A 21771-nucleotide genomic window follows, 5' to 3' on the forward strand; every position below is an offset into this window, starting at 1 on the left:
GCCCATGTCACCCCAACTCCATCCCACATCTGTGCAGTGGGATGGCCTGTCCCCGTAAGCAGAGGAGGTGGGGATGAAGGAATCTGAAGCAAGTTGGTCTGGAACATCACATAAACCTTCCTCTCTGTCTCCAGAAAAGCGACCCTGCCCATCGCAGCTCATCCCCTTGTGGTGGGAGTAGGGCCCCAGCTTCAACAAGGATTGATCTGAAAATGATGATGTTGGGGGGAGAGGAGAGAAAGAAGTGAGGGGACAGACTAAGGCAGCCTGCCAGTGTTGGTGTGCAGGTTGGAGGCATCCCTGCTGGCTCTGCACTCTGTTACAGACAAGGCTTGCACAGTAAATGCAAACAGATGCACAGGAATGGTGACACTGTGGTCCCGGGAGTGGCCTGGAGAGGGTCTGCAGAGCTGGCGGGCGGCTCTTTTCTAAGGGGTGCTGGGCGGGCGGCTCTTTTCTAAGGGGTGCTGGGCATGGGCTGCTTCCTTCTGCCTGAGATCCTTTCATTTTTATTTTTTTGTACTGGGACTGGAACGGAGAGCGGATTTTGAGGACCTTGTGCCTGTTAGACACGTGTGGAACCAGGGGGTTAAATCCCTTCCCCACTCCTCTCTCTATCTCCTCTTTCCTTTAGTTTTTCGAGACAGGGTTTCTCTGTATAGCCTTGGCTATCCTGGAATTCACTCTGTAGACCAGGCTGGCCTCAGACTCAGAGATCTGCCTGCCGCTGCCTTCCGAGTCCTGGCACTAAAAGTGTGCACCACCAGGCATAACCACCCAATCCTTTCTTCTGTTTATTTTTGAAACCTGGTCTTATTAAATTACCCAGGATGGGTTTGAACTCACAATGTAACCATAGCAGACATCAAACTTACGATCTTCTGCCTCAGTCCCCTGTGTACCTGGGATTATAGGCCTGCACCACCAGGCTCAACTAGAAAATTTGAAATGAAGTATTAACCCGCAAACTTCCAAATTATCATTTGAAATCATAACCAATATGAAAATTATTAATTAGTTATGTTACACTGTTTTTTTCTTCCCAAATTGAGTCTCTGAGATCCAGTTTTCACTTAGTACAGCATGTTTCAAGGGGAAGACCTGTGATTCATGTGTTCAGAGGCTACTTTTAGCTAGTGGTTCCCACACCAGAAAAGGAGGGGTTAACATAGCTGAAGTGGAACTTGCGTCCTTTCCAGACTTGAAAGTCCATGACAGTGATGGGGAGGGCAGGGGTGAAGGGTCACTGTCACTTACTGATCAGGAGCCCTGAACCAGCATCCCACGCTGTGTCATTAAATTACCTCAGTAATCCTGTGTGATGACTTCTTTTTAAAACATTTACTTGTGTATATGAACACATGGATATGTGTGCGGTAGACATGTTTGTCTGTTTATTGGGGGGGAGGGGAAGGGAGAGAGCTTGGAGGCCAGAAGTCAAGGTTGAGTGGCTTCCTCAGTTTCTCACAGAATTTGGGGCTCACCAATTCAGTCTGTCTAGACCAGCCGGCTGGCAGCAAGCTCCGGCATTCTCTCGTCTCTGCTTTCCTAGCACTGGGGATACACGGAGAGCCATTACAGAGCCATGTTTTTACATGAAGACTGAGGATCCAAGTTCGGGTCCTCAGATTTTCATGGTAAACACACAGCTGACTGAGCACCTCCAAGCTCACATGTATCTCCCACTGTGATTAAATACGCATAGCATTTGCCACCCTGACCTTTTGATGAGTCTCCATATTACCCTTTATACTCTTATATATAACCAAAACATGTTATGGCTTAGGCACACACACACTCACATATACACAGACATATACACACAGCTAGCTACATGTACATACAGACACATACACACACCGTCAGGCACACATGTGCACACATGTGCAACTGTGGCCCTTCCCTAGGGTCCTGTTGGTGCTCAGTATCTGCCTCCAGCTGACTTTCGTCCAGAACCCTTGTGGAAACCCCTTTTCTTATCAAACTTTCCGATATCGAGTTAACTGGAAGTCACAGATCTCCTTATCACTGGCTGTGGATCCTCAGGATTCCATGCCTCAGTTCTTCATCCATAAAATGGGTTAGTAGTGGTCTATTTCCAGGGCAGACGCGAGGACATAGGAATACAGCAGATGAAAAGTGACAGTGACTGCTCCGGACAAGGAGCTCGAGGACAGAGGTGGCCCTGAGCTGGCACAGCGGGGCAGAGCCCTGCCCTGGGGAGTCTTGACTGCTGTGTAGATGTAACAGAAAGGACTGTCGTGTCTACTCTTTCTGACTGGGGGCTATAAGGATGCTATTCTACTTTATTCTTCTGTTGTGACCAAAAGCAACTTGAGGAAGATAGGGTTTATTTCACCTTGCACTTCCAAAACACTATTTATCACTGAAGGAAGCTGGGGCAAGGACTCGAGGCGGGAGCTTGAAGCGGGAGCACAGAGGATCGCTGCTGCTCCCTCACCTCCCCTCAGCTGGCTTTCTTGTATAGTCCAGGCCCCCTCCTTGAGTTGACAAAGCCCACAGTGAGTTGTTCACCCTCTACATCATTTAGCCCTCAAGAAGGTACTCCCACCGAAGGTGCTCCCACCGAAGGTGCTCCCACCGAACGCAGTCACAGAGAATTCTTCAACGGAGATTCCCGTCAAGTCGACAATTGAAGCTAACTAGGCAAGATGGTCTCAATGGTTCACTTGGGTCGCCCTTTGGCTTCCTCACGGGATAGAGAGAGAATCTTAGCCATGGGCTAGGAGCCTCTGACTGTTGGCTATAGCACAGGCGGCCACTCGGAGAGCTGCCCCTCTGTCTGCCACTGCTCTGTCCCGAGGCTTGTTGTCCGGCCTTGTCTTCTGGCTCAGTGGCACCGGGTGTGCCCGAGACCTGCATTCCTCTCTCGCTCACTGCTGTCACTTCAGGGACAGCTCAGGGATGTGTGTCCAGTCCCTGGAGCAGTCTGTAGCTTTTGCTCATGGACCCGGGGTCCTTTTCAGGCCGCTGCACTGGAGGTCTGTCAACCCCACCAAGTGTGCTGGTGAAGAGCACAAACTCAGGTCAGGGGCTCTGGTTGTGAATTTTGCATATGAATCCTGCTTGCAAATTTGTGAACTTCTAGCAGCCTTGGTTTTTCTCAGGAGTAAACAGAAATAACAAACTGGACCTAACCTTGTGGGGCTCCAGTGAGGATGAAGTAAGCTTAATTATGTGAGCAGTGCCTGGTACAGCTGGGATGTAAATGCTGCTGCTATGCCTGAAGATGATGTTGTTGATGATGATGATGATGATGACGATGATGATGATGATTGCTTACCACTATGAAGCAAAGCTCAATTGTGCTAGACTCCAGGGAATACCCCCCACACACACACACACACTTGTGTCTGCTTTACCCCTACACTCTGAGGCACGTAAACAGAAGACCTCATCAACAAACAAAGCAACACAACCCGATTCCACTTGGTTAAAGAATGAAAGATATCTCCAAGTTAGTGGAGATTTCTAGAAACATATTCTAGAAACGACTTGTGTTTTCCCAAACCGTAGATCACCGTCCATTAGTGGGCGATCCAATCAACGAGTGAGCCTTTCTCAGCATGGTTTTAATTTTTAAAAGAGAAAAACAACGATTAAAGGGGAGGGGTAAACAGTCACCACGGGGTGCTTTCTGAAAGGGTGTGTCCAAGTTATGGTGTTTTTATGCACAATGTACCCCACATTTCAGTACTGGGGCGTATTTCAGAAGTTTGAGAAACTGCCCTTCAGAAAGTCTACTTTCATCGATCCCCACGGCTCCCACCTCCTCGGTCGAGCATAGTGGAATCATGACCTCTCTCCCTCCCTGCAGGGTCAGCCTCTCAGGACCACCTGGACCTCACAGAGCTCATCGGGGTCCCGTTACCCTCGTCTGTGTCCTTTGTCACGGGCTATGGCGGTTTCCCGGCTTACAGCTTTGGGCCTGGTGCCAACGTTGGCCGCCCCGCCAGGACCCTGGTCCCGTCCACCTTCTTCAGGGATTTCGCCATTGCTGCGGCTGTGAAGCCCAATAGTGCCCAAGGCGGCGTGCTCTTTGCTATCACCGATGCTTTCCAGAAGGTTATCTACCTGGGCCTGCGGCTTTCCGGCGTGGAGGACGGCCGCCAGCGGGTTATCCTCTACTACACGGAACCGGGCTCCCACGTGTCCCGTGAAGCTGCGGCTTTCTCCGTGCCGGTGATGACCAACAGGTGGAATCGTTTTGCTGTGACCGTCCAGGGTGAGGAAGTGGCCCTTCTCATGGACTGTGAGGAGCACAGCCAAGTCCTTTTCCAGCGATCTTCCTGGCCGTTGACTTTTGAGCCTAGTGCCGGGATCTTTGTGGGCAATGCAGGAGCCACGGGCCTGGAGAGATTTACGGTGAGTTTCCGCCGGCTCTCCTCAGACCGAAGAACTCCCACATGCTAAGGAGGGACAGTGATCATTATTATTTTACTCTTATGCCCTCAAAAGGCATGTACACCGTGTGGTAAGGACTGTAGGCCTGGATGCCAGTGGTCCCGGTACTCTGCAATAAACTGGGGCGGCAGGCTTTGGGCAGTGCTGTGTGTTGGGGTCTGTGGTATTGGCTGAAAGTGGACATAAAACCCCTTTCCTCGGGCTGGGCTTTTAAAATAGCCCGGGGAAAATAGTCAGAACTACTTTGTTCACTGAAAGCCATGACTAAAAGAGTCAAGCCTGCTAGTCTCGAGTGACTTAATTTCCCCATGTGGATGGTAGTTGTGCTTAAGTTGTTTCTGTAAGACTGGATATATTTTTTTAAAGATTTATTTATTTATTATATGTAAGTACACCATAGCTGTCTTCAGACACACCAGAAGAGGGCATCAGATCTCATTATGGGTGGTTGTGAGCCACCATGTGGTTGCTGGGATTTAAACTCAGGACCTCTGGAAGAGCAGCCAGTGCTCCTAACCGCTGAGCCATCTCTCCAGCCCAGTGCTAGACATATCTGAATAATCGAAATGAGGACTCACTTCCCTGCCTTCTTTTAAACAGTATGTCCTAAAACAAATAAATCAGAAGACCGACTCTACTATCAGAATAGGCACTTTCTAGAGAAAATAGCCATTATCAGAGGCCCTAGGGTGACTCAGACACACTAGGGAAGACAAGAGGCCTGGTTCATATCTCAGTATTCAGGTTGCTGTAAGTCATGAGTTCTAATCCTGAGCTACAGAGTGAATGCCAGGTTAGCCTACAGATTGAGATTCTGCCCCCAACCATGAATTTCTTCTGAGATCTGTGAGTTCACGGCCAGCATGGCCCACCTAGTGAGTTTCAGGACAGCCAGAACTACAAAATGAGAACGTGTCTCCAAAAACAAAAGTTAAAAAAAATAAAATAAAACTAAAAAAAGAAAGAAAGAAAAGAAAAAGAGACTCTCACACCGACCCCTCGAACCAACCAACCAACCAAAAGTAAATGAAAAAGGCACCACTAGAGGGCAGAAATTGAATTTATTTCTAGCACAGGGGGGAATGCTGGGGCTGTGTGTACATGCTACATGTGTGTACACGCTGGCATTGGTGTCCTCTGAAGAGTGAGCTCTAGATCTGGGGAGTTGGGGAGGGAGGTGGCTGGCATCTCGCCACATCACAAGAAAGTCTAGCAAGGAAGTTTTGAACTTTGGGGGCAAAGGAAGGCAGGTTTGGGGGCCTGCTGCTGACCTGCAGGGGCCCTGGAGATGTGAGGAGGCCGTTGTGGCTGTCTGTATTCTGAACATATGCTTGGGGGTGGTGGTGTTTCATATTCTTTGGGAGAGACAAGAAGAGTCCCTTGACTGGAGAGGCCGAGTGGAGGGTGCCCTGCGCGCCTGACCCCTCCATAGACAGCATGAGAACATGCTGGTTCTTGCGATGTCCTCCCTCACTGGGACAGTGCCATCTTCCTTGGGCATTATCATGTACACATGTAACCTATGACTCTGTTTCTCTCTTCCTCAGGGCTCCATACAACAGCTTACCATCTATTCAGACCCCAGGACCCCTGAGGAGCTGTGTGAAGCACAAGAGTCCTCGGTAAGCCTCTGCATCTCCCCGACTCTCCCATCTCACGCAGGGTTCTGTGCCACCACCACCCCACACAGCCAGGGGAAGGCTGAGTGCCCGTCCAATTCTTCTCCCTCAGCGTCATGCAGTCTAAAAGCCTCTCATCATGGTCAGCACAGCCCCAAGTCCTATTTTGGGCTTTTGGCTTTCTTTCATTTTTTAAAGCGCTTCAGCCGTCTCCTTCGAGTGGGGGCTGTGTGTCTTATAAGGTGTTCCTCTGGCTGTGGCAGTCAATGGCCTGGTTTCCAGCCTTCCTGCCAAGAAGGGTGTCAGGCTTCTAAAATCAGAGCTAAAATGCTAAGATATTCTGGGTGTAAAGTCCTATAAAAATGAACCTAAATTTAGGTTCATTTTATGCTTGGCAAGTGAATTGATTCTTAAGTTGGGGGTGGGGTGGGGGCCAGGGAGGAAAGATGGCTCCTTCCTTCCTTCCCTCCAGGATTTGCTGGTAGTGACAGCCCCTTGTAGGCTGGGGATAAGGGGATATACTTCAAGGGCTGTCCCCTCCTCCAACCTCTGACAGGCACTTAGAGACACAAATTCAGTGAGAGAGCCTCAGACCCAACTCAGCAGGGTCAGGGAACAGAGGGGCAGGAGGCGGAGCTGGGAGCCAGGGAGGGAGAGGCAGGCGCTGTCTGAAGGTTCTTCCAGGCAGACAGGAGCATCATGCCAAAGCCAGATGCAGGCCGAGTGGCGTTCCCTGTGACTGTTGCTCTCTAAGTGATGTCAACTTCTGAACACATTAGAAGTTGGTTTCATTAATTTAGTGTTAAAAAAAAAAATCTGTGCACCAGAGGTAGCAGCATTTGGGCCTGCCTGAACTGCTGTACTCCAGAGCCAGTGCCACTCAAGAGAGCTGGGAGACAGGATGAGGAAGCTGTCGAAGATTTGTCTCTGCTCTGCATTCACGTTGAAGTATAAAGGACCCAGAGGCTCCTCTGCAGAGCCTGCTGCACTGCATAGCACTGGCTCCTGGGCTGACACAGGGGCTGGCTGTGATGGTCAGGGGACAACAGGAAGCCATCTTGGCTGAGTGCTCCCTGAATGGGTTCTAGGGGAGCACCTTGCACAAACCAGGAGCAAAGGGAGCCTGCACATGGTTGGAAGGTGAAGTAACAGATTGTAGCAATAGCAGTGTGGCTGGAAATAGAATAACCAACCATGCACTCTGCCTTTCCCAGCTTGTCTCTGATCCCATGTTTGCATACACACACACGCAGAGACACAAACACCACACATACATGTATTCATATATACATTCATATATGCATACATACCATACAAACATGTATTTACATGTTCATGTCTTCATATGCATATATGTATGTATATGTACACACTCATGCATACCCACACAGATGCAGTCAAACAGATGTGCATGCATGCCTGTAAATGCACATTTACACATACATGCAAATGTGCATGCATGCACACACAGGAGTCTGTCAGTCTCTGACCTTCTCAAGTACCACAAGCCTGTGTAACCTGCTCTCCTGCCCCGTGTGTGTCATGACTTATCTCCTCACAGGCATCTGGAGAAGCCAGTGGGCTTCAGGAGATGGACGAAGTTGCTGAAATCATGGAAGCTGTGACCTACACACAAGCCCCGGTGAGCATGGGCGCTAGCCCTGTGAGGGGGTTAACTGTCTCAGGCTGATGTCAGATTGGTGAGGTTAGGTACCAGATCCTCCGAGGGAGTCAGGTGGGCCCTTTGCTACCTCACACCCTCACCCAAGCAAGCTGTCAGTTTCTCAGGGCCACCTGCATGCATGGCTATGAAAGGCATACACGGGCAGATGTGCTCTGTGGCCTTGGAGAGTTTACTCAGACTCACTGAACTTCAGTTCTCTTCTGCCAAGTGATGATAACATCACTTGTATCTTATAGGGTCACTGGAGAGTTAGACAGGCAGTCACGACTGAGCCTCAGAAAGTCCCGGCATGCGGGAAATAACCCTGAATGATACTGAGTGTGTGTTGAGCCCACGGGAAAGCAGCCCTCACCTCATCCCAGCATCGGCATCTCTCCCACCTGGGACTGTGTTCTGCAGCTGAAGAGCAAAGGGCTTCCAAAGCCTTGAGTGGGACCATGGCGTTTGGAGCTCCCCGCCCCCTTGTGTGATGACAGCAAGGAGCATCTGAGCTGCAAGCAAAGACAGCTCCCATGCTGGGCTCATCCCTCGGTGAAGGCTTCCGATAGAGAGCAGGGAGACAGAAATAAGGCAGGGACTGTACGCTATAGACCTCAGGCAGCAGGGATGTGGGTGTGCCAGATGTCTATACCAGAGAGGGAACCTGGGCAAGCCAGGCTAGAGCACAGGTCTCCTGATTCTCCCCAGGGGTTTATGGTCTGGGTGGGATTGTAGCAGTGCACCCCCAAGACCTTGGCCAATCTTGGCTGAGAGGGTGAAGCCGAAGATGCCGGAGTCCATGCACTGCTTGGGGGCAGTATTGGAGTCCTGTGTGCCCATTAGGCTTAGCCAGCCTTAGGCACATCCTGGCACAGGTCAGTGGGCCGCATGCTCAGGGCTCTAAGCATGACGCTGCTTTGTGTATACTGCCTCATAATGTAGAGGGAGGCTAACTCAGACAGAACACTAACAACCTGGCGGTCCTTAGAGAGGGCAGAAAGGACAGTAGGGCCTGAGAGGTGAGAGGTCACAGGGGTGAGAGTGGGGCGAGAATTTGGGAGGGGAACGAGGAGACAGCCATCTTAGGACAAGCACAGAGGGCAAAGCAGAGGAGGAAGAGAGCTCATGTTTCTGTGGGTACCATGTCACTTCTTCCTTACAGCCTGCTTGGAAGGTGGCTCACCACAACATCAGCACTTCAGATACAGGGACTGATGTGGGTGTGGGCAGCATCGGCCTGGAGAGGGTGTGACATCGATCTCTGAGGACCTGGAGAAGTTATGGAAGAGAAGAGGCTGGTGCCGTGGTGCCCTTGGGGCGTCTCTGGGCACCCCACTCGCTTCTTTCTCCAGTTCTTAGGGACTTAGGAGAAGTGCTGTAGTCCGAGACCTACCCACAGGAGGTCTTAGCCCTGTTGCCCCTGGCTACCAGCCTTCCGCAGGAAACCTCATGTTTCCCAGGCTGCTTCCCCCATTAGTGCAGAACATGCCTGCTCTGTGGCTTGGCATGAGAGGTGGACAAACCGCATGGTCCAAACACTCACGTAGACCTTGGTACACAGCAGTGATGGGCGAAGACTTGTGATGGTCACTGCAGACTAGCTGGTGAGGATCTCAAGAAGCCAGGGAGCTCAGGGCCAGACTCAGTGCTGCACATGGTGGGTTCCCTGTTCTGTTTGGAAGCCCTGCCACACTGGCTTCCTGGTGTCTTGTTGTGCAAACCCTCCATGGCTGTCCTCTGCTTAAGAGAACTCCCTTAGGCCCACCCTGTTGGTCCCAAAGCTGCTGATTCCCGACGGCCACATGGCAGACGCCACCTCAGGATTCTTCTGTCCTTCTACAGTCATCTCTCCACCTACGCGTGCTGCTGAGTTTAGTCCATTTCAGAGAGGGCTTCTGAGGTTCTGTTCTATAGGAAAGGGCATGGAACAGACATGTTGTTGTTGAGGCCACTTGGCCTGAATGTGACAGAGCCACATCTTGGGCCTCAGAGCCAGAGTGCTCGCAGTCACACCACTTTGAAGGGCATCGTGGCTCTTTGTGGCACAGGGAATTTCCCTGTTGTCCTCAGTCCCTCTCTCTCTCTCTCTCTCTCTCTCTCTCTCTCTCTCTCTCTCTCTCTCTCTCTCTCTCTCCCTCCCTCTCTCTCTCTCTCTCTCTCTCTCTCTCTCTCTCTCTCTCTCTCTCTGGCTTCTTTCTTGGTCAGATTCCCACTTCCCCATTTTCAGCCTTTGTCGCTTGCTACCTACCCTCTGGGACATGGGCCCAACTGGGAAACAGAACCAGAGATAGCCTGTTCAGCCCTCCCCGCTTCCCCCGTTTAGGGTCAGCGCCTCTGCTGCCCCATGCCTCTCTCTCCTGCAGAGCCAGCTCCTGCTCATATGCCTTTGCATTTCTGGAAAAGCTTACCTTCTGCTGAGTTAGAATTAACTTCTGTTTCTCAGCTCTGGCTGTACATGTGAATCACCTGTACGCAAATGTGTGTGGGACAGACAGACAGACAGCTGTCTTTAATAAAGAGTCTCCTGGGCTGCTTCCCTGGGGTGTTCAGTGTGTCTGAGCAAAGAACAAGAATCTACATTGGCAGCGAGCTCTGAGGGTGATTCCCAGACACAGCCAGGACCTCTTCCAACCACACCTAAGGGCTCTCGGCTTCCCAGACATACCATCTGGGACTTCCAATTCCGACAGCTCTGAGCAGTTCTGTTTGCCTGGAACCCCCACCTCCACCCGCCCTTCCTTCCTTCTGGCAAATTCTTATCCACCTCAGGATCCAGGCCAAATCCTCTCCCGTGAGGCTGCTCGCTGCCATGCCCCCCTCTTTCCAGCGTGGCTCTTGCTTCTGCTGTCCTGTGTGCTCCGTGATAACAGCCTGGGTGGCTGGTCTGTGCTCTTCTGTGCTCTGGTGGGGAGCTAGGGGGAGACATAATGCACCCCAGGGCTCAGCCCACAACCAGGCACACAGCACAGCCACAGGACTCTATCTGTGAATGAGCATGTAAGACTGTGACAGTAAGGGTGAGCAAAAAGAAAGCAAGACACACAGACACGCTTCCATAATCACGTGAGAAGGCACCGAAGTCTTCAGACTAGACCGGCCTACACTGTCACAGCCCACTCTTGGCCCCTCGTCCGTATTCCTTCTGCAGCCAAGAGCCGTGTGTTCAAGATGAAATACCTCACTTTCTCCACAGAGCGGAATCTCTAGAATCTCACCTTTCCTCAAAGCGGGGCTCAGGTGGCCATGGCTGCCTGCCTAAGATTCACTTAGGCTTTGACTGAAAGGCTAGTTGGTGACTCTTACTGGGATCTCCTTGAGTAACAGCTTGTCCTGTTTCAGGCTTGTCCCCCTGCTTACCTCAGCTTGGCCTACTCCGAGTAACTGTCCTGAGGCCCATGTGTCTTACAATGTACCCTTGCTTCTAGACATCCCTGGAGGCTACAGTTGGCCTTCCCTAGTTCCATTGGGGACCCATGGAAAATAGGCTCCTCCCGTAACCCTCAGAGGGGAAGAGAACACACACCTTAGGGTGGGCCGGTTCTAGCTGGATTATACTGCTTTTCCTGGGGTTCCTACTCCTTCAGCACCCCTACATAGCTCCCGCTGTTTGGGCTTTTTCAGTGCCTGACTCATGGCTCCTGGGCTGGTCCTCAGCATGCCTGGTCTACACTCTTCCAGCCACTCCCTCCCTCAGCACTCACCTTATCCCTTTTTTAGATTTATTTTTATTTTATGTGTGTGGGTGTTTTGCCTACATATATGTTTGTGCATCATATGTGTGCAGTGCCTACAGAGGCCAGAAGAGGGTATCAGTTCCCCAGGAGTAAGAGCCAGTCGTGTGGTACCAAACAGGTGCTGGGAATTGAACCTGAGTCCTCTGGAAGACCAGCTAGTGCTCTTAACCTCTGAGCCATCTCTTCATCTTCTGTGGAACATTTTTTTATTGTCCCCATTGTACAGAGGAGAGAGCTTAGCCTTAGGTGAGGCTGTATGATTTGTCCAAAATAGGTCAGTCAGTCAACTAAACAGAAAGTAGACATTCCACTCAAGTCTGATAGTAAGGACTGAACTATGAACTCTGAAGTCACAAGCAGTCTTCCCTGTTTTGATGGGCTAAACATTCACTATTTACCCAGTGGAGTCTAACATCAAGAGCTGTGCCTGCTCTTGTTAGGATGCCCAAGGAGTGCTGCAGTAGCAAGGGAGCCTGAAACCTTAGTGTCTTAGCACAGCAGAGGTGGGCTTCTTTCCCGCATGCTAAGTACAACCTTAGGTCCTTCTATTTAACCCTCCACCCTCCAAGGTATCCTGCTGGAACTTAGCAAAACGAAGAAACTGGAAGCTGATAACCCTGGGTCTCACAAACTGTACTAGGCCTGAGTTTCCTGCCTGGATTTCTGAATTGTTTCTGGCTGTTGGGTTTTGTTAGTAAGACTGGTTAAGACCTTGCCTGGCTTTGGAGACGCTGGACAGATGCAGGAGCTTCCCTGGAAGGAAGTGGACACATCCATTGCTGTCGGAGCCTCATCCGCTGGCTGCTCTGGGGCTGGATTTATATGGTGATTCAGTGCAGCCCGACTCACTGAGATAACTGCCCACACATTCGTGAATCCAGCATCTGTTCTGTGCTAGCCTAAGACCTGGGCATCCCAGAAGTGTGGTGTCTGAGCTTAGAAGTCTTACTCTGAGATCAGTAGTGTCTCCCTGGGCAGTGAGTGGGATGGAGTGACACCCAGCACACACGTCTTTCCAACCTGGGAGGTGTGATGCTACCCAGAGACACAGCCAGTGTAGGCATTCAGAATTATTCAGAATTCCAAGGATAAATTATTTTCCTGCTTCACCTTTAAGTAAATCTTTTTTTTTACTTAAATGATTCTTTTAAAAGTAAATTTCATTTTTCTCTCTTCAGCCTAAAGAAGCACACGTTGATCCCATAAGCATGCCCCCTACTTCATCCTCTCCTGCTGAGGACACGGAGTTTTCTGGTGAGCCAGTGCCAGAAGGGACCCCAGAAACTAATGTGAGCATCGTTGGACACAGCAGCCCTGAACAAGGCAAGTCCTCACACACACACACACACACACACACACACACACACACACACACACACACACGTGAAAGCGGAGATCTATCACACGTATGCAACACACAGAGCTCATGTCATCATCCCTTCGCCATTCAAGGGAAGACTGACAGTTCACCCCCTAAAAAATAGGACAGGGAAACTGAGTCCCAGAGAACTCAGGTAACCCATCCAGGACTGCCTAGCCTGTGAACGGCACAGCCGGCTCTTGCTCTCCAGTGTCTGAGCTTGAGACTTTCAGACTTCCCTCTGCTTTCCCTATAGGAAAGCTGAAAAGGATTGTTGCAGGTAATTGAGGACCTACTGTGTGCCAAGTATGTACACACTTCTCCAGTTCCACCATGCCATCTAGTTGATACAGCTAGCTGCAATTTTACCAGTGTTCCCAAGCCCACACACAGCCCTGTCTCAGAATCTCCACTTCTTCCAACTTCTGCTACCCACTTTCTGGGTCTCAGAGAATCTGGTCAGCTAACTTATGGCCAGAAACAAGTATGGTCACCCAGTGGGTAAATGACAACCTAAAGCAGGCCTCAGGTCCCTCCTCAGGTCCCTACCTGCTGCTCCTCTGCTCCTGCCTCCCACACTAAGGTGCACAAGCAAAAGTCCAGAGAACATGTGAAATTCCCTGTAAGCAGCAGATTAACATGCGTCCACAGCCTGAGAATACCCTTTCATGCAGGGCAGTCATTTGTAGCCCTTAGCTGCAGCCAAGGCCAAGCTCTGAGATGTAGAAGCAAGGCACTTCCCAGCAGCACCGTTCATCCAAATTGCCTGTAGCAAGGATTTGTTGAGCAAACACGATGTCCTGTATCCACAGGATGGCGATGATCTAATGAGTTAGGGACATGCTGTGGAGTCTTCACCATAAGAGCAGATTTCAAAACTACTACAGCCAGCACTATGAGCACATGTTATTCGCATGTGTGGGGGATACATTACCCATTTGGTGCAACATCCAATGTGGGGAAGGATTGCAGGTGGTTTTGATTCTCGCTGTTTAACTTCTGTGTTTCAAAACATCTTTTACAGTAGTAGTGATCTTTGCTCTGTGTGTGTCTGCCATTGACAAATAAGAATTATTTTAACCACTGAACTTGGGGAGTCTGTGGGTAAGACACCAAGAGGACTAGACAGGAAAATTATAAATAATGTAATAACATTACAGTTATTAAGGAGTCTAGAAGATGTGGCAGTAGGATGCCCAGAGGGCAGAAGGAGCCCAGCTGGCTTTGAAGGAAGCCCTATGTGGCTGCCTATTTGCATTGGGCCTGGGGGTGTGACTGAGATTGCAAGTCTTTCTTAATTCTCTTTGGTGGATTGTAACCATCCTTGCTTCCTGGTGAATGAGAGGGTAAGACACACTGTGGTTTCCATGTTCCCAGCAACACAGAAACATCATCAGTCGTGGATACTGTTGGGTTGGTTCTGACCTCTGAGTAGGGCAATAGGCAGGGTGGCTTTCCCAGTCCAGGAAGGCGAGACTGGAATGGAAGAGAGACTTCCACCTGGGGAAGGCCTCTCACCCATACCCAGGAACAGCTTTGCTCCTCATCTAGCTGACAAACCGCCAAAGGGAAACCCAGAGCTAGTCCAAGCACTCCTTTTCTTGGTGAGTACACAGCCCAGATGGTGGAGAGAAGGAAGCCTGTAGCCCAAGTACCATCTGCATGGCTCGCTGATACTCGAGGCATGTGTATGCTTTCTGACAGTGTCTGCCCGGCTCCATCCAGGGTGACTCTGGGGCCAGTAGCTGCTTGCATAGCACCCCCTGGTGGTCAGAGCAGGGAGGATCCAGGCACAGGCCAATGTCAGACACAACACTCCTGAAGTTCTGAAAGGTCGCACAGGGGCTGCTGAAGACATTAGGGATATGTAAATGCTGTAGGTATGAAGAAAATCTTGCCTGGAGACAAGCCTGCTTGCCTTACAAGCTGCTCCCAACCACTACTTTTGCTGTGACTTGACTCCTCTGCAGAAGGGGAATCAGTGTGAGACAGAGTTGGTAGCACCAGCTTGTAATCCCAGCCAATTAGGAGACTACAATAGGAATGTATCATAAGTTCAAGGCTAGTCTAGGCAACTTAGTGAGACCCTTTCTCAAATACACACACACACACACACACACACACACACACACACAAAGAGGGTCAGAGATACAGCTCAGTAATAGAGTACTTCTTAGCTTGCAGAACATCCAATGCTCAGTCTTTGACACTACTAATAATAATACTAGTAATTAATAATTATTATTATTACTAATTAAACGTTGTGATTAGAGTAAGATACCTGCCTTGGGGTGTTACCAAGGAAGCTGAGAGTGAGGAACTCTGCTCTGGCAGGAGGTTGGAGGCACAGTTCCTAGAGCAGAGACAGCCTGGCGAGCAGCCATTCATTTTAGTGTGATCTCTTCTTTGCTTTAGAATTCCATTTGTCTTTTGGAGCCCTCTCCACAAATGTGTGTGTGGTAACAATTCAGCCATCGTAGGGTTGTAGGAACAGTGGTGATACCGATGACAAAATTGTAGTCTCTTCTCTTTCCACCCCTGTAATCTGAAAGAAGCACTGTGATTTAGCTGTATATACATATAAATATATAGACACCTGCACAAATAATATGTGTGCTCGGCAATAATTGCTATACAACACACATATGTAATAGAATAACCACATGGAATGATGGAACACCCGTGCACTCCTATGTAGTCCTTTATCTCTTCCGTGAATATAGAAGTCCAGTGCTGATGAGTATTTGTGAGTGGCTTGCTATATGCCAGGCGCTGTCCGCTACACACTCCTCATATCATCTAGGTCAAATAATGCAGTCATCAGGAGAGTTTCTACCCTCTGAGGTAGAAATCATGATCTCCACTCATAGATGAAGGAACTTGAGGCACAAGTTAAGTATTGGCCCCACATCACATTCTGGGGCGTGGCAAAGCAGGAGGTGCCAGAACCCACGATGGAAGCCGCCAGGTCCTAGGGCCTTGCCCCATTCTCTGGGCTGCCTCTTCCCTCCTGGCCCTGTATTGCAGCATCACTGACACCTTCCCAAGTTTCTATGTACTGTGTACCAAGTTGCCACATTCTCTTCCAAGACTGTGAAGCATAGTTATTGACATCACAATTTCTGCTTCCTGTAGGGTCTGGTGAGATCCTGAATGATACACTGGAGGTCCATGCTACAGTTGGGAACCCTAGTACTGATGATGGTTCAGGGGATGGGGCCTCGTTGACCGTCACTGACGGCCAGGTGAGTGCGTGGTAAACTTGATTTGATAGCCTAACAGGGGATGCGTTTGCTTCTTTCACGCTTGATGGTGGCTGGGCCATCAAGAGGTTTTAGTTGAATGTCATCAGCACTGGTGTCCTGTGGTATGGAAAGAGCTCCAGGGTCACAGCAGCAGGGGTGGAGGAGAAACAATCCCTGCTTGTCTTCACCCATGATTGGTGACATATGCAAATGTAGCATGCGCAGACGGCGACCGCCTTCCGTGGGATCCTTATGAAGACCACAGTCCCCTGGGGACAGAACAGGGTTAACGACAGGCGTGCCCACACTCTCCTTACCAATTGTCTTCCATAGCTACAAAGTCAGTTTGAGAAATGGCACAGCACCACCTTCTCAACGCCAGCGTTTGTGTACAAGTGTGAAGGCCTAATTGTGAATCCCCAGCACACCTGTGTAAAAGCTGGAGCGGTGACAAATGTCCGTAACCACAGTATGATGGCGGGGAGACAGAGAGAGGACCCTAGAAGCTCGGCACTCAGCCAGCCTTGCTGAAATAGTAGGCTCCAGATTTAGCAAGAGACCCTGTCTCAAAAATAAGGTGGCGAATGAGCCATGGGTGAATTCTGCCCCGCTGCTCTCCACAGGCTCGTGTGTATGTGAACGTGACCGTACACACAGGTCCATTCAGACCTACTTCACCACATGCTCATGGAAACCCTAGAAAACAAAAATAACATGCCAGCCTTCCCTCCTATGTAGATCACTCTACAGACAGGGCTAGCTTCAAACTCAGAAAGCTGCCTGCCTCTGTCTCCTGGGTGCCGCCGTTAAATGTGTGCACCATGTTCCTGGCAAATATGTCCCTTTCTATGACACCAGCAGCCATAGCTGTTCTGTTTCCCCATTTGTTCTAAGACCTTATAGACATTCATTGCCCAGAGGAAACTAAATTACAGAGAGACAAAGGCCTGTTAGCACTGGGGTGCACTGAGGACAGAATTCTGCCTGCACGTGGCTGAAGTACCACACGAGCATCGCTGTTATCCTTATGTCTGCATGGGTGTGCAGGAGTGGTCACAGGAGATCCGTGTGTCTAAACAGAATGCCCAGAGCTGGAGCCAGCTGACTCAGAAATCAATGACCTATGGTCACTGGGTATGTAAACAGACGTTGGCATGAAATGTGAGACATCAATGTCTCAGGGATGTACTCTGTCCCCTGGATTTTGCAAGTCTGGGACTGGTTTGAGACTACCGCGGTGAAGTCACAAATGTGGAGGTGCCCAAGGTCCGGAAGCTGCAGGGACGTCAGATGGCAGGGTGTGTGTAGGAGGAAGACCCAGGCACTCCGTCTTCTCCAGTCATAGACTTGTCAAGCTGAGCTAAGGGACCAACAGCAGGGTCTCTCACCATGTCCTCGTTTTCAGGGGTTGTCAGCTACAGCACCTGAGGAGGCCAGGGTGTCTGTCACCACTGTCCCAGAAGCAGAGAATAGCAGTATGCCCACTGGGAGCCCCACCCTGGCCATGTTTACCCAGAGCATCAGGGAAGTGGACACTCCGGTGAGTAGCAGAAGCATACATCCCCTGCTAGGGCTCATTCCTGGCAGAAGCAGGCACTAGCCTCCTGTCCACACAATGCAGAGTAGCAACACTGTGGGGAGAATCCAGGTGGGCACGAGCAACCGGCTGCAGGGCAGTCACTCACAGGAGAGGTCTGTAGAATGCCATGACACACCAGGCACTGGTCCTGCGAGCCAGGGCTGATGGTCAATAGGACAGGCTGAGTTCCCAAGACACAATGGTCAAGGGAGACAGGACTCCCAAAGAACCCTGAGAGTGTAGAGAAGGGGTCCATCTCCCCTCCTGCAGGTCAGAGAGGTAGAAGGTGAGCCTCAGTCTGAGAAAAGTATCCAGGCAGATGGGATAGGCAGATGTTACAGGTGGAGACCAGAGGAGCAAAGGCCCAGAGGCCGCACAGGAGCTGAAGAAGTACAGGGTGCCTTTGGGGTTTGCATGGGGGGGGGGGGGCTGACGTCATCTAAAGCTGAGAAGATGGCGACGGAGAGACCCAGTGTATGAAGGCTTCCACTGGGCAGTCTGATAGCCTGTAGTGAAGTTTCAGCCATTGACGCTCAGGAGAAGGTAGAGAGGTCTTAGTAGGATTAAAATTCTAGAACAACTGCCTTGGCTTAAGTGGAGAAAGGACGGAGGAGGCTGGCCTGCGTCCACGGGTCCAGGCTGAATCCAAGTCCAGGTGAGCACGGGTGGCCATGAACATGTCAGATCTTTTTAAAAGTTCCAGTGAGTAAGGGGCTGGAAAGCATCCGTTGATTTTGTCAGCACGATTCTGAGCGGTGTTGGAGAGGGCAATTTGAAATGCAGAGATGCTGAGTGAGGGTAGCAGGAGGCAGTCCGGTGATTGCTGGCTAGCAGTTGTAGGGTAGTGAGGTCAGAGACCATGGGCAGGTCTTAGATGTGTCTGTACTTTGAAGGTGAGAGGGGACAGGGCACAGGTCTAAGAGGGGCCTTGGCTATCTGTCCCCTAAAGCTACAGACATGGGTCAAAGAGGTGGTCCACTAGCCTGGACCTTGGGGATGTCTTTCCATTCAGGATCCAGAAAACCTAACAGTAACAGTGTCAGGGGATGGTGAGGTGCCCACCAGCACTGATGGGGATGCAGTGGCTGGCAGCTTGCCCACTGAAGGGCCAACCCTGAAGCCAAGAGAAGAGGCTACTCTGGTAAGGAGTGGGAAGAGCTGGAACAGTGTGTATCTTACACTCCACAAACCGGGGCGTAGGGGGACACCTCTCTGACCAATGCTAGTTCAGAGGTGGAACTTGCCAGGACTTCTAAGAATATGGCTCAGCCCCTGTGGTCTAGCTGGGCCTGAGGGAAGAGGCGGGTCACCTCACAGTTAGAAGAGTAGAGGGGAGTCCTAGGACTGTGTGCAGAGCCTTTTGTCCCCACCAGCAGAGGCCAGGGGTCAGGGGTATACCCTGCATGTGAGGGAAGAGACGATGCTGTTGCTGAGGGTTGGCAGGGTGCAGACAGGCAGGCCCAACAGGGTGAGGGTGAGGTCCTACTGCCTGCAGTGCAGAGAGGGCTGGACACACACATCCCAGCTGGACAGAGGACCAGTCTGACCCTGTGATATCTCCATAGAAGCTCTCTACCCATCAGATTCAAACCTGCCTCCCCCCATGCCCACTCCTGGGTTCCCGCCTCATGGGAATGGAGATAGTCCCGTCCCAGCTGCTTCACGTGAAATCATCCTCTCTCTTCCTTCTGCCCAGTATCGGATGAGAATGGAGTCCTGTTGAATTTTCTACGTAAATCTGTAATTCACTGGTGTGGACCCCGCCTGAGTAATCTTCCCCAGCCCGAGAGTTGTTCCCATTCTCTGTAGGCTCTCAGAACCTGGCTGGGTGTGGCTCCTCTTCTTTGAGGTGTTTCTGACCTCCACCTGCTGACCCAGCTCCTCTGAGAAGCCAAGCAGGGTCTGCTCCCTGCCCCTCTTGGCTGTGCCTTGGGGCTTTTGTGCCCCAGACTTCAAGCTCCTCTCAGTTTCTTCTTGCTCTGCTGTCTTCCCACACTCCTCCTCACTGCAGAGACTCCACGCCCCTTCCTTCACTTGTCCTTCAGAGTCAGTCTAACAGCACTTCCCCAGGAAGGCGCTGGCCTTGTCCTTGGAAGACCTCTTCAGAATGGAATTGGTAAAAAGGCTCCATCTGTACTGCAGGCCTGGTTCCCTAGCACATCGCTAGCCCAGTGGGGATAGGGCTGGGTTGCCTCTCTCAAGTGGTAGGTGCTGGACTAATTTGCTGAGTGACTGCATGAAGGCAGCGGGCACCTCCAAGCTCCCCCGTGCTTGCTCCCCTGTCGGGGGATAACACACGGGCAGGCAGCCTTCTGCTCTGCTCTGCTCTTGTATCCACACAGGCTAGTGACAGAATTCCCCGGGCCACCTGACTGATACACAGAAGAGCCCAAGTTACTTCCCTTTCTTCTCTTCTTCCCGTTTCTTCTTTAAAGACACAGTATGTGTCACAGCAGGAGAAAACCAGGGACCAGAGTCCAATTTTACCATGTCTGGGCTTAGTAGGAGCTGGAGCTTGGCTAGCAGAGGTGTTTGGAAACAGGAGGGCCGCCTGCAGAGCACTCCCCAGGACAGGAAGCATGCAAACTAAGCCCAAGATAAACACTGAGATGGATAGCAGGGTGGGTGGATTCCAGAGGTGGGCCACAGATGCCCAGAGAGACTATTCTGATGCTGAGCCCCAGAGGCCCGTACACTGAAGCACAGTCCTTCCTTAGTGTGTACAGGAAAGAGGCAGAGGAGCTGCTGAGATCTGATTGTGCCAGTGGTTTCCTTTCTGTAACATGGGCACAGCCACTGAAATGGGGTGGGGGTGGGGTGCCATGTGGCATCTTCTCACGCCAGCTCTATTCCAGGGTTCACACGGTGAAGAATGGTTAACCCCAGTCGTGTCCAAAGTGCCCTTCCATACTTTTGAGGAGGAGGAAGCCAGCGGGACTGTCATCGACATCCTGGATGTATTCACACCCACTGTGGTCCTAGAGCAAGCCAGTGGGGGACCTACAGACACCCAGGCCACTCTTACACCTACAGTTGTCCTTGAACAAGCCAGCGGGGAATCTACAGACACCCAGGCCACTCTCACACCCACAGTGGTCCTTGAACAAGCCAGCGGGGAATCTACAGACACCCAGGCCACTCTCACACCCACAGTGGTCCTTGAACAAGCCAGCGGGGAATCTACAGACACCCAGGCCACTCTCACACCCACAGTGGTCCTTGAACAAGCCAGCGGGGAATCTACAGACACCCAGGCCACTCTCACACCCACAGTGGCCCCCGAGCACATGTTTACTGCTGTAAGTCCCAGCTAGCATCTTCTCTGATTCACGGGGACAGAAAGGTCAGCATTCTGAACCAGGAGCCATGAGGGTCCTCTGCAGAGACACACACACAACTTCAGCTCTGTCGTGAGATCTTGGGGGACTCCGACTGGACAGGGAAGAGAGACAGTGATAAAAAGGAGCCAGGTTGCTGACTTTTGTCCCAATCTGCCTCATCCTAGTTTTGACTACGAATTTTCCTAGAGATCAATGTCCCAAAGGTGGGAAGGATTTTAAGGAGTCCCTTCTGGGACTGAGTCAAGTGTGAGGAGGTTGGTAGGTAAAGTGTCTTGACATTGGACAGTCACCACAGAAGTGACATCCACAATCACGTAGCTTTGTGGCCTAGGGTCACAATGACCCCTCCTGTGGATGTCTTTTACAGGTACCTACGGATGGAGAAGGCTTGGTGACTTCTACAGAGGAAGCTGAAGAGGAGGGATCTGGTAGCACACCCCCCAGTGGGCCCCCACTCCCCACACCCACAGTGACTCCTGAGAGGCAGGTCACTCTGGTAAGTGTCCTGGGGGTTTCAACTTAGCTAGCAGATCTTTCAATATGGAGAAAGGCTGCCCCGGTCACCTCTCAACTTGGTTTGTAAAAACAGTATTTGGCCCAACAAGTTGGAGCAGACTGTAGTTAGAGTAGGAAAAGGCAAAGAGTAAAGACAGAAGGGCCTTGCTTAGGTCTCCAATGGCCTTCGTAATTGCATCAGGATTAGCAATGTCACAGGACACAAATACTGAGTGTAGGACTGAGCAGGGTCTATAGAGGCATGGAACATAAATGCCATGTGGACCTGTGGGGGGGTGTTAGTGGGGGT

At 51.0% G+C, this 21771-nt stretch overlaps 1 protein-coding gene across 2 annotated transcripts in view; it reads left to right on the forward strand.

Moving 5' to 3' along the window:
* The window catches only part of Col15a1 (collagen type XV alpha 1 chain), a 102847-nt gene that overhangs the window by 32416 nt on the left and 48660 nt on the right, over positions 1–21771 (forward strand). The window contains exons 3-11 of one of the 2 annotated variants that reach the window (XM_052176461.1): positions 3839–4386; positions 5973–6047; positions 7606–7686; positions 12620–12764; positions 15937–16046; positions 17452–17586; positions 18638–18766; positions 20481–20924; positions 21334–21462. In XM_052176461.1, coding sequence (XP_052032421.1) covers positions 3839–4386; positions 5973–6047; positions 7606–7686; positions 12620–12764; positions 15937–16046; positions 17452–17586; positions 18638–18766; positions 20481–20924; positions 21334–21462 — 1796 coding nt within the window. The remainder of the gene's footprint in view (positions 1–3838; positions 4387–5972; positions 6048–7605; positions 7687–12619; positions 12765–15936; positions 16047–17451; positions 17587–18637; positions 18767–20480; positions 20925–21333; positions 21463–21771) is intronic. The other variant, XM_052176462.1, reaches the window with a different exon arrangement.

This window comes from Apodemus sylvaticus, chromosome 3 (genome assembly GCF_947179515.1).
Source record: "Apodemus sylvaticus chromosome 3, mApoSyl1.1, whole genome shotgun sequence".
Lineage (NCBI taxonomy): Eukaryota > Metazoa > Chordata > Mammalia > Rodentia > Muridae > Apodemus > Apodemus sylvaticus.